Raw genomic sequence first — 13,037 nt, 5'->3', positions numbered from 1 at the left:
AAAATGCCTATTCCTCGGGCTCCCCCTGGACATACAAACAAGACCTCTGGGGCAAGAGCTCATGCATCTGTATTTTAAACAAGTACTCCCACGTGATTTTTGTGGGTACTCAACTTAGAGAGCCACTGTCTTGGGAACAGTGTAATAAATGCCCACGAAATACGTACTCTTCTGCCTCCCTTATTTTTACTTTTACCTTCTAAAACATGATGTGGGTTAAAGAGCGATTGGAATACTCCCTGGGCAAAGGCCAGGGCTGGGCTCACGTTTATGACGTGTAAATATCAGTGGCAGTTCCTCCCTAAGGCTTACACGTTCCCTCCCCACAAAGGCTGTGGCTACTTTGAAGTTATGGGATAAACTATATTTTTAGCAGTGGTCTTTAACCTTTTTGAGAATCTGATGGAAATTATAAACCAGGAAAATTCATATATCCACAAATTTGAATCTTTGGGTGGGGTAGGAAGAGTCAGGTCATAGAATTCCTAAAGCTCTAGTATAGTTCCAAGAGTAAGAATCCCTACACTATAGGGTCTTATTATTACTTTGAAAAGGAGCTTTATTGTGGTTTTCTTGAATTATTAGCCTTAACTTCATGTTGTTGTTAATTCCAGGTCCCCCAGTAGCTTAAAACATTTGAAGGGAGGGTTTGATTTAGTCATGTCTGCTTGTTTGTTTGTGTTTTTTTGGGGGCGGGGGAATCAATATTTTTGCTTTCAGTTTACTAGCTTGAATTGAACAAATTTTATCTTTCCTTTTGAATTTATTTTCAACTTCTGACTTTGGATGAAGAAGCAAATGAAAGACGATAAGCCAACTCACAAAATGATTTCTTATTAGCCATCCTTAGAGTTTATGTGTTCTCTCCTTTAGCCAAGTGAGTCGGGATTGTCAGTTTTCTTTCATTATTGTACGCAGTTACTAGGTTTAACTCCCACAGTCAAGGAGTTCAGTCAAAGGAAAACAAAAGGAGTAATTCAACCTTATCAATGAAAGAAAAATAAAAATACTTTCTTATTTTTCATATATATCCAAGTATTTAAAACTAAATGCAAATTATAACAAATAAAATTTATACCTTGATAGTGGTATAATAAATTGATACAAACTTTTAGGAAAGTAATTTGAAATTATACATTAAAAGCATTATGTTCTTTTACCCATTTATTTTTTCTTCTGTGATTGGCTTAAAAAAGTAATTCAAAAGGCCTTAAATTAATGATGTTTGCAACAAATATGGTTTTCAGCAACACTTTTTTTCAGAATAGCAAATACTGAAAACAATCCACTTGTCAACATTTGAGGGATGGTCAGGCAAAAATCATGACACAGTTGCCCTAGCCAGTTTGGCTTAGTGGATATAGCGTGCGCTTGTGGACCAAAGGGTCCCAGGTTTGATTCCGGTCCTCGTGCAGGAGGCAACCAATCGATGTGTTTCTCTCACATCGATATTTCTCTCTCTCTTTTCCTCTCTCTTCCACTTTCTCTAAAATCCGTGGAAAACTATCTTCAGGTGGGGATTGAAAAAAAAAAATCATGGTGCAGTTATTGCAATTTTATGTAGGCATTAAAAAAATATAAGAAAATGTACAAGTAACCATGCAAAAGTGTTTAAAAAATAAGTGAAAATATAGGTTTGAGTTATATATAAATTGATTACAAATATGTATATACAATTGGTTACAAATCATTATGAATATAAATAAATACAGAGATTCAAGTAACTCTAGAGTTAGGGCAGTGAATTATTTTGTGCATTTTTCTCTAAAGTAAGCCTGTTTACATTGAGCCAGAGGGCGACAGCTTTTTTCTCTATGACAATGTAGTTTTTGCTTCTTCCCCAGTCAACACAGACACAGAAACTGCCGTTGTCAACGTCACATATTCAACAAGAGAAGAAGCAAAAACGTAAGTGCATTTGGGCTTCCTTAAAGTTTCTGAATGGTTGTCTTTGAATTCCATTGAGTCCTGTGTTTATAAACCGTTTTGAAAAGATGCAGACCTTTGAGGTGCCACTGGAATTCCAGAGCATTTATACCAGGATGTCTCTTTGTTGATTGCACAGAGACTTTATCTTGAGAAATACTGAGCTGTGGCATCAAAACTGAGTAGGAGTGTCCTTGGCCTGGTCAGGGATAGAGCCCCGGCTGTGATGCTGGGGCCTGGACTCTGCTGCGCCCCGGGAGCCACTTCCACCTGGAGCTTCCTCCCGGCACCACAAACCTTAAATGATGAAGCAGCACAAACCTTAAATTTTTTTTTAACTTGTTTTTATTGATTTTTAGAGAGAAAGAGGAAGAGGGAGAGAGAGATAGAAACACGGATGATGAGAGAGAATCACGGATCAGCTACCTCCTGCACACCCCATCCTGGGCATGGAGCCCACAACCCGGGCATGTGCCCTTGACCGGGAATCGAACCCAGGACCTCCTGGTTCACAGGTCGATGCTTGACCACTGAGCCACGCCGGCCGGGCCAAACCTTATTTTTTATCCACACTAACTGAATGGACGCTCAAACATCCATTTTTCCTCTGTTGAAGCGGGGGATCCACCTCAGTGACATCAGCAGCAGGGAGAGGTGTCTGGAGGATATAAATCAAGGAGCATCTGGCTTGGCTTCTTTTTTCCCACCCCCATTCACTCCCTAGTCCCCATTCGTGACTAAACTGCTTCAGTGGAGGTTACTTTTGAGCTTGACTATTAACGGATGTGGGATTGAGGTTTTCAGAAATACAACAAAAATAAGTTCCTTTTTATAGGAAGTTCTTGAAGGTCACTGTAACTAGAATAGGGTCATGCTTGGCTATATATCCCAGGAATACAGATTTATTTCTTTTTCAAGGTTTCAACACACATGAAGACTGTATATAATAGTAAAAGGTTGGAATATATATATTCCAACACACACACACACACACACACACACACACACACACACACATAAAATTTTCATACCGGTGGTTTTAAAAAGTTAATTTTGTATTGAAAAAGGCAGTAATTCATTTGCTGCTGGCTTTCGCACACATCTATACCAGTAACTCACCTTTGCAGTTCTTGTCCAGCTGCCACTCTGGTAGGACCTTTCTACACATTACTTTGCTGCTTTTATTGAATTCAAAAGGTGTTGCTTTGCAGTAAATTCACAAACCCTACACATTAAGCTAGTTCAGTAGGGTTATTATTTTCACAGGCTGCCGAAAACATGTAAAAAAAATATGTTCCACGTCATGTATAATTTTTAGAATGCAATAGTGGGCTACTATTTATTCCCTCTCAAATGAATAAGTATTTTTAGATAATAATATTTTGTGCTTTTGAGGACTCAAGGAAACAAATGCTCTTTTAACTGCTATAGGATAGTAAATGTTGACTCCTATCCAAATGGACACGGGGTCATGCTAATGTTAGAATTCTGCAACTCCACTAGGAATTTATCCTGTGTGCACAGTTGTAGTTGCAAAGATGCCCATGGCAACATTGTATATACTAGTAAAAGACTGGACTTCATCCTATATAATAAAGAGCTAAATGGTTGTCACGTCCTCGCGCCCTTGCACCAGGGCTGGGGGACCTGAGGCTGTGCCCCCCCCCCCCCCCCGCCCTGCAGGGCTTGATGGGGGTGGGGCCGGCCAGGTCTGGGTCTTGCACAATTTTGAGGCGCATGCAGGTGGGCGAGGACTTGACTCTGGGTCCTGCAGCACGCCCCAGACTCTGACAGGAAGGAGATTTTCGTATACATTTTACTAATTTTCTTTCATCTCTGACACTTCTATTATAGAGAAAGGGCAAATAGCAATATTAAAATACTTCCTCTAATTAATTCCCTTTTGGTGTGCATGAATTTCGTGCACCGGGCCATAGTGTATGTATGTATGTATATATATATAACAATGGAGAATCATTTGCAAAAACTATGATAAATCAATAGAATGTTAAATAGCCAGTAAAAATTAAATTGGAGAATATTTAATGACTTGGAGAATGTAGAATATTAATGTTTTTTTAAAGGTTAGAGAACAGTATGTATGATATCAATTTATTTTTGTAAATATATTTCTGTTTAAGAAAAATAAGATAGATATCGCTGTTAGGACTTTTTCTTATTTGTGGTTATCTGTCTCTGAATTTTCAATGATACATGCATACTATGATAAAGAGTCATAATTTTATACTGATATTAACAAAGAGTCTTTGATAAGGGGGAGACAGCCTTGGTTGGTGATATAAAGCGGAATGCGTGATTGTATAGCGAGTGCGACCAGGCCTGTGGACTGTGATTGGTGTTAATTGTCAGCCACAAGCTCCGAGGGGGCAGGCGGGCGTCTGCGGTGCCCGCGCTGGTCCTCAGCGAGGGTGAAGGGCACTCCCACAGGCGAGAATGAGTTTAGCGAGGACCAGTCCTCCGGCCCGAGGGTCTCCTGGCCGCTGCTCCCTAACGGAGCTCGCCTGCTTCTGCTGCGTTTCAGAGCCATCGAGAAGCTGAGCGGGCATCAGTTTGAGAACTATTCCTTCAAGATTTCCTACATCCCGGATGAAGAGGTGAGCTCCCCTCCGCCCCCTCAGCGAGCCCAGCGTGGGGACCACTCTTCCAGGGAGCAAGGCCACGCCCCTGGGGGCTCTTCTCAGGCCAGACAGATTGATTTCCCGCTGCGGATCCTGGTCCCCACCCAGTTTGTTGGTGCCATCATCGGAAAGGAGGGCTTGACCATAAAGAACATCACTAAGCAGACCCAGTCCCGGTACGTGCCTCCGGGGCTTCCTTCGCTTCCTTCTGAGGGGCCCCCTGAGTGCTGGGGGCCCAGCCATCCTCCAGTGGCTCTTGCTTGCGTCAGTGGAGGGTGGGGGGTGGGGGGGAGGGGGCTGTGCTGTCTGGGACGGTGGCTTCTTTAAACAGAACTGTTAACAGACTAACAGAAAGCCGGGCTTTAATGAGCTTTCATGCCAGTTGCCGGAACGTTAAACCCTGAAACAGCAAAGGTTCATGAAGAAGGCATTAATGACCTCACAGCCCAGGATTGTTCTTATAAGCTAACTAATGCTTGTGATTGCACCTGTTTCTAAAACAGCAGAGGTATGGAGCAGAACTCTGTGGGATCCTTGAACCCACTTATCTGAGACCTGACCTCCTCTCCTGAGGCAGAGCGCTGGGCGGTCATCATTCCCTGAGACCCGCCTAGATAGGCTCAGAAAAGCTACATCAGGGGAGCGGATGGGTCACTGCTATATTGAGCAAGAAATAAAGCATATTAGCCTTACATTTAGTTTTCTGTCTAAGGAGACTGGACTGGTGGTAGGAGTTGTAGTGAGTAAAAAGGCTTGTGGGGTGGTTGATTTTTCTATGTTCATATGACCACAGCAAGATGTAACCAAGAAATCACAGGACTTCAAAGCAAAGACCCTTGTTCAAGTTTTACCACGTAATGGCTTTATGATCTGGGAAATATTTTCACCTCTCTGAGCATCAGTTGCTTCTTCTGTAAGCACAGATTATTGTGAAAATTAGGACCGTCAGGCAGATCGAATGTAGTACAGACAGTCCTCGGGTTACGTCGCCATCTCCCATTTATTTATTAAAAAAAAATAGTTCCGTCATTTCAATGTATGTACATATGTGCTTTATGTTTTTTATTATTTATTTACCACAAGTAAAGGTCAGGAATTGTTATCTTTCTTTTAAATTTTTTTTTTTTTCTGTTTCACTTCATTACTGCTGTGTATGTGCTCCATGTGAGTGACGTAGGTGCTTATGTAGGTGGGTTCCGACTCACGGGGAAATCCGTTGCGCCATAGGAACGGATCTCCGACGTAACCCGAGGACCTACTGTAATGATGATGAAAGCACTTAAATTGCAAAGCAGCAGATTACTGACAATTACTTACATGCCTCGTGCATTTTATTCAGGCCATGGATAGAGTGTCTTGTGACATGAAAGAGAAAACACAATTTTTCTTAAAGCATCTGAGTTACTCCCAAACAATGGAAATTTATTTTGCATCCCAGAGTTCATTATCATGGGGGTGAAATAAAGGGACAGTAGAGAGGAGAAATACCCTTTCAAAAATAAAAGGGTGATCCTTGTATTTTAAAATCAGCCCTTTTTGTCCCCTGTAAGTTTTCTTCACTGTTAAGTGATTTTTACTTATATGTCTTTTTTGTTCAAAAAAATGGTTTAAAGTGGTTTTAAAAGTGCCACCCGTTTAAATAGAAGCAAGGTTAGTCTCAGCGTGTGTGCCCGGTTTTTTGGAAGTAGGCTGAAGACTTGGATCTGGGCTTTCTAACAGAGTAAAAGGGGATGCAATCAATTATGTGATTTTGAAAAATTAACAAAAACAAGTCGGGCCATGACTGCCTTGAGAAGCCTGATACAGTCATCAGGTCGCTGAGGCATGAGCTTTAGGAGCTGGAGAAAGGCAGGCTGCCAGTGGCAAGGAAACCAACACTTAGGCAGAGCTTTCTTTCCACACTCAGATATCGAAAGCTTGCCTGAATTTGTGTTTGGGTTTGGATTAACACGTGGCTTTAAAAGCTGCCGTCAGTTCAGAGAGTGGCACTGTGCCGACGTGCAATATTAACCCTGCTCACTCACTCCTCACTTCTACGGTCATCGGAAAGAGGGCGCAAAATACTTCATTTACCCAACCGGCTTCATCACCGAGTTGGCCAGGGGCCCTTGTCCCACAGCACGCCGTCAGAAATACGCCCTGCTAAATGAAGCTGCAAAGAATTCGAGTTTGGCACAAGACCCCCTGCACTGCTTGCCGCCGCGGGGAATGGCACTGGTTGCAGACATGCTGAGGGCCACGCCTTGTCTGTCTGTGTCCTTGCTGCACGTTGGCTGGTGTGGCCCCGTCTTGGGACGAACTAGGATCCTGTCCCCGATGACGACGTGCTGTGGCTCCTGATTCTTTTCCCACAGGGTAGACATCCACAGGAAGGAGAACTCTGGGGCCGCGGAGAAGCCCGTCACCATCCACGCCACCCCAGAGGGCACCTCGGAAGCGTGCCGCATGATTCTTGAAATCATGCATAAGGAGGCCGATGAGACCAAAATGTAAGTTTGCTGCCATGTCCACATCACGCAGCAGAGATTCAGAGTAGGTTCTCATTCATGGAACACAGTACTTTTTTTTTAAAGCTGTAACTCTTACTAAGTGAAAGGAGCAGGGAAGGATGATTTTTTTAAGAAATTTGTTTCCAAAGAGAATACAGTGGAAAACAGATCCTGTGCATTTATACTATGGCGGTTTTCCCATTTGTATGTTTCTCCTGATGATCCTGATGCTTTCATCACTCACTGGTAATAATTATTGGTGGGAACATATAGACCAGTGCTGCCCAGTGTCATGCAGTGATGGGAATGTTCTCTGTCTGCCCTGTTTAATAAGATGGCGATTTGCTACATGTTGCTATTGAGTGCTGGAAATGTGACTGGTGCAATGGGGGAACTGAATCTTTTAATTTATTCAGATTTGAATCGTTACGTGTATGGCTAATGGCTGTCGTGTTGGACAGTGCAGGTATAGAAGGTGCACTGTCATCAAAACCATCACTTATTGTTCTGGGAAAGGTGTTTTTTGTGGGGTTTTTAAAATATATTTTACTGATTTTTCACAGAGAGGAAGGGAGAGGGATAGAGAATCAGAAACATCGATGAGAGAGGAACATCGATCAGCTGCCTCCTGCACACCTCCTACTGGGGATGTGTCCGCAACCAAGGTACATACATGCCCTTTGACCGGAATCGAACCTGGGACCCTTCAGTCCGCAGGCCGACGCTCTATCCACTGAACCAAACTGGTTAGGGCCTGGGAAAGGTTTTTGTCATCTGCCCCTAAACCACTTCCACGCTTTTAAAATTGAATTACATTTCCTTTAGTAGTAGATACTGGTAGTGTGGGTAGCTACTTTATTCTTCTTCCTCTCTGTTTTCTTCTGTCTCCTCCTTTTCTTTTACAAAATACTGCTTAGGACTCCTGAGTGTTGTATCCATTTGAAGGGCAAATACAGTTCTTACTAAAGCAATTGCATTTTTTTTAAAAAAATGTATTTTATTGATTTTTTACAGAGAGGAAGGGAGAGGGATAGAGTGTTAGAAACATCGATGAGAGAGAAACATCGATCAGCTGCCTCCTGCACATCCCCTACTGGGTATGTGCCCGCAACCAAGGCACATGCCCTTGACCGGAATCAAACCTGGGACCCTTGAGTCCGCAGGCCAATGCTCTATCCACTGAGCCAAACCGGTTAGGGTGCAATTGCATTTTTATTACAAACAAATTAGTGGTAATTGAATAGATAATATAATAAGGGTTCTATGCAGTTTGGCAAAATCCACTTATGGGCATTGGTGGCACTTTCATAGAGAAGTACAGAGGGATGAATTGAATTTAAAATTAATTTAGCAAATAATGTCAAGTAAGAGTGCTCCAAAGCCAAAAAGAGGAAAGTAGTCCTAAAAGCAAACAAACAAACAAAAACACATTACAAATCTATTCTTAGATTTCATAAGGGACTCTAACCTTTCACTTATGAACAGTTAATTTCTTTCATTTACTGTATTGCAGGCTTTTAACGCCCCCCGCCCCAAATGCCATGGCTTAATTTGAAGAAGCTCCTCCCTCATCCAAGTTATTGAAAACTTAACACACTCTTTGGTCCTTCAACCTAGGTACCAAGCAACTTTCAATATTCTAAATAATTAACAAGACTGATTTATAAATTAGATATTTAAGTTTTTGTGTAGAGTCAAGATAGAGTTTGAATATCTTTGAAATAAATGTTTGGGTGGCCCACTCTGTTAAGCACTGTGTGGGGCTTGAGGCTACAGTCATGAACAAGACCCAGGCCTGCTTTCATGGAGCCTACAATCCAGTGGGAGAGATGGTCACTAAACAAGTAATCACACCAGCATGTAGTGAAGCACAGCTATGAAAAGTGGTGATGGTGGGAAATGACTTTATTACTGGAAGCCCTAACCAAGGCTTCAGGGGAGATGGGAGGAGATTGGGGATTTCAGAGACAGCCTCTCTGTGAGCCCTGAGGGGGATGAGTAGGAGGTAGAGGTTGTAGGGGAAGAGGGATCCTAAACTTTCATTTTATTCATTTACCAAATATTGATGGAGTGCCTACTATGTGCCAGGCACTGCTCTATATGCCAGTGAACACAACTAACCTAAATAAATAAATAAATATGCCCTGCCCTCCCAAAGTTACACTCTAGCGGAGCTTCTTCAAGCATCCATGTATTTTGAGGCAGTAATATGCATCTGTTAGATGCTCTTGATTTCAATAACAGAAAACGTAAGTGGCTTAAGCAATAGGGAGCAATTATGATGCCACATAGTAGGAAGTCCTAAGGTCAGAAAACTCCAAGTTCATTTGGCTCATGGATTCCAAGACCCATGACTTTTCTTTCCACTTCACCATCTTCAAGGTGTCCGATAGCTTCCTGGTGATGACACGATGGCTGTAGTGATTTCAGACCTGTGTCCCCACAGGGCACAGGATTCAGAAACTGAAAGAGAAGGCATCTTTGCCTTGCTCTTTTCTTTTTTTTATTGTGGTAATAAAACCACATAACATAAAAGTTACCATCTTAACCATTTTTCAGTATACAGTTCAGTAGTGTTCAGTGTATTCACATTGTGAAACGGGCCTGCCTCTAGCACTTTCTCATCCTGCAAAACCGAAACTCGTTACCCATAAACAGCAACTCCCCTTTTCCCTCTCCCTCCAATCTCTGGTAACTACCATTCTACTTTTTCTTTCTATGAAAGAAAGTGGAATCATACAGCACTTGTCTTTCTGTGACTCGCTTATTTCACGTAACGTAATATCCTCAAGATGCATCTGTGTTGCAGCATGTGACAGGATTTCGTGTTTTAGCTATTGTAAATAGTGCTGTCATTAACACACGTGTGCAAATATCTCTCTGAGGCCCTGCTTCTAACCCTTTTGGATATAGACCCAGAAGTGAGGTTGCTGGACTATCTGGCAGTTCTGTCTGAATTGTTTTGTGAAGCCTCCGCACTGTTTTCCATAGCAGTTGCACCACCACTGCATAAGGGTTCCAATCTCTCCAGATTTTCACCAACACTTGTTGTTTTCTGTTATTTTGATAATAGATATATTAGTTGGGTGTGAGGTAGTATTTTGTATTCACAGTACCTCATTGTGATTTGTATTTGCATGTCTGTGATGATTAGTGATGCCAAGAGTCTTTTTTATGCTTGTTGGCAATTGTATATCATTTTTAGAGAAATGTCTGTCAAGTTCTTTGCACAATTTTTAAACAGGTTATTTGATTTTTTTTTAATTTTTGGGTTGTAGGAGTTATTTATATGTTCTGGATATCAATCCCTTATCAGATACATAATTTGCAAATATTTTCTTCCACTCCACAGACCAGTGATGGCGAACCTATGACACGCGTGTCAGTGGTGACACGTGAACTCATTTTTTGGGTTGATTTTTCTTTGTTAAATGGCATTTAAATATATAAAATAAATATCAAAAATATAAGTCTTTGTTTTACTATGGTTGCAAATATCAAAAAATTTCTATATGTGACACGGCACCAGAGTTAAGTTAGGATTTTTCAAAATGCTGACACGCAGAGCTCAAAAGGTTCGCCATCACTGCCATAGACTGTCTTTTCACTTTTGATTGTGTTCTTTGATACAGAAAAAATTTTAAGCTTGATGTAGTTCCATTTGTTTTTTTTGTCTTTTTTTTGCCTGTGCTTTGGTGTCATAGCCAAGAAATCATTGCAGAAGTCCAATATCATGGAACTTTTACTCTGTGTTTTTTCTAGGAATTATTATAGTTTTAAGTTTTACATTTATGTCTTTAGTATATTTTGAGTTAATTTTTGTATATGGAATAAGATAAGGGTCCAGCCTCATTCTCTTGCTTATGCATACCTAGTTTTCCCAACACTGTTGAAGAGACTATATTTTCCTCATTATGTATCCTTGGCACTTTTTGTCAAAGATCATATGACCATATACTTGAGGGTTTGTTTCTAGGATCTCTATTCTATCCCATTGGCTTATTTGTCTCTTGATGCCAGTGCCACACTGATTTGATTACTGTGGCTTCGTAATATGTTTTTGAAATGAGGAAATGCGAGTCCTCCCACTTTGTTATTTTTCAAAGTTGTTTTGATTATTCAAAGTCTTTTGATATTCCATACAAATTTTAGAATGAATTTTTTTTATTTCTGCAAAAATTGTCGTTGGGGTTTTGATAGGGGTTGCATTGCATCTGTAGATTACTTAGGTAGTATGAACATTGAAACAGTATTAAGTCTTCCAGTCCATGAATGTAGGATATCCTTCCATTGATTTCTGTTGTCTTTTATTTTCTCAGCAGTGTTTTATAGTTTCATTGTATAAGTCTTTTACTTCCTTGGTTACGTTTATTCCTAAATATTTTATTCTATGATGCTATTGTAAACGGAATGGCTTAATTTCATTTTCAGATTGTTTATTTTTTAGTAGACAGAAACACAACTGATTTGTGTGTGTAAATTGTGTATCCCATGATGTTGCTGTATTAGTTTATTGTAACAGTTTTTTGTGGGATCTTTAGAGTTTTTAATATATAAGGTAATGTCATTAGCAAAGAGAGATAATTGTATTCCTTCCTTTCCAATTTAGACACATTTTATTTCTTTTCCTTAACTACTTGCTCTGGCTGGGACTTCCACTCCATGTTGAATGGAAGTGGTAAGAGCAAGCTTCCTTGTCTTGTTGCTGATCTTAGAGTAAAAGATGCCAGTCTTTCGCTGTTGAATATGATGTTCACTGGGGGCTTTTCACAAATGGGATTTATTATGTTGAGGTAGTTTTCTTCTATTCCTAGATTGTTGTGTGTTTTTATCATGAAAATATATTAAATTTTGTCAAATGCTTTTTCTGTATCAAGGTGATCCTGTGGGTTTTGTTTCTCACTTTGTTAATGTGGTATATTACATTAATTGATTTTTATATGTTGAACTATCCTTGCATTCCAGGAATACATCCCACTTGGTCATAGTATATAGTCCTTACGTGCATTCAAATTCAGTTTTCTGGTAATTTTTAAAAGGATTTTTGCATCAGCATTCAAAATCAGGAATACTGGTCAGTAGTTTCGTTTGGTCAGTGGGTTTTGGCTTTTTTGAGGTGTCTTGTTTGGCTTGAGTATTGGAGTAAAGCTGACCGAATAGAAGGAGCTTGGAAGTGTCCACTCCTCTTCATTCTTTTGGAAGAGATGGAGAAGGATTGCTATTAATTAAGTCTTCTTTAAATGTTTGGTAGACTTCTTCGGGGAAGCCGTCAGGTCCTGGGGCATTTCTGTGTTGGAAGGTTTTGGGTTATTCATTCAATTTCCTTACTTATTATTGGTCTGTTCAAATTTCCCTTATCTTTTTTTAATCCTTACATGAGGATATGTTTTATTATTATTATTATTGACTTTAGAGAGAAAGGAAAGGAGAGAAACATTAATATAAGAGAAACATCCATCAGTTGCCTCCCATATGAGCCTTGACCATCTATAATTTTTATTGAATATATTGGGGTGACATTGGTTAATAAAATTACGTAGTTTTCAGGTGTACAATTCTATAATACATCATGAATATATTATATTGTGTGTTCACCACCCCAAGTCAAGTCTCCTTCCATCACCATCCCCCCCCCATACGTTCTTGTACCTCTACTTTGTTATTGATGTCACAAATTATTATTTATGTATTATATACCCATTAACATAGATTTACCGTTTTTGTTTTTGTCATTTAAATTTTATGCATCAAAGTTACTATAGTGTAGGTTATTGTATTTGTGTATTTTTTAAAAAGAATCTTATATTTTTATGACTTTGTGTTGCTATCTACTGTACTTTCATTTCAACTTAAAGTTTCTTGTAGAGCAATTCTAATAGGAATGAACTCTCTAAGCTTTTGTTTTCCTGGAAAAGTCTTATTTCTCCTTCATTTTTGAAGGACAATTTGCCAGATATGGTATTCCTGGTTGACAGTTTTTTCT

At 40.1% G+C, this 13,037-nt stretch overlaps 1 protein-coding gene across 2 annotated transcripts in view; it reads left to right on the top strand.

The window, feature by feature from the left end:
• The window catches only part of IGF2BP2 (insulin like growth factor 2 mRNA binding protein 2), a 152,586-nt gene that overhangs the window by 114,402 nt on the left and 25,147 nt on the right, over positions 1-13,037 (top strand). For both annotated transcript variants that reach the window (XM_081086237.1, XM_081086236.1), the window contains exons 5-7: positions 1,845-1,908; positions 4,469-4,741; positions 6,920-7,054. In XM_081086237.1, coding sequence (XP_080942363.1) covers positions 1,845-1,908; positions 4,469-4,741; positions 6,920-7,054 — 472 coding nt within the window. The remainder of the gene's footprint in view (positions 1-1,844; positions 1,909-4,468; positions 4,742-6,919; positions 7,055-13,037) is intronic.

The sequence above is a fragment of the Myotis nattereri genome, assembly GCF_964212035.1.
Source record: "Myotis nattereri genome assembly, chromosome: 3".
Taxonomy (NCBI): Eukaryota; Metazoa; Chordata; class Mammalia; order Chiroptera; family Vespertilionidae; genus Myotis; species Myotis nattereri.
The sequence above is the reverse complement of the archived record's forward strand: the minus strand, read 5'-3'. Positions and strand labels throughout refer to the sequence as shown.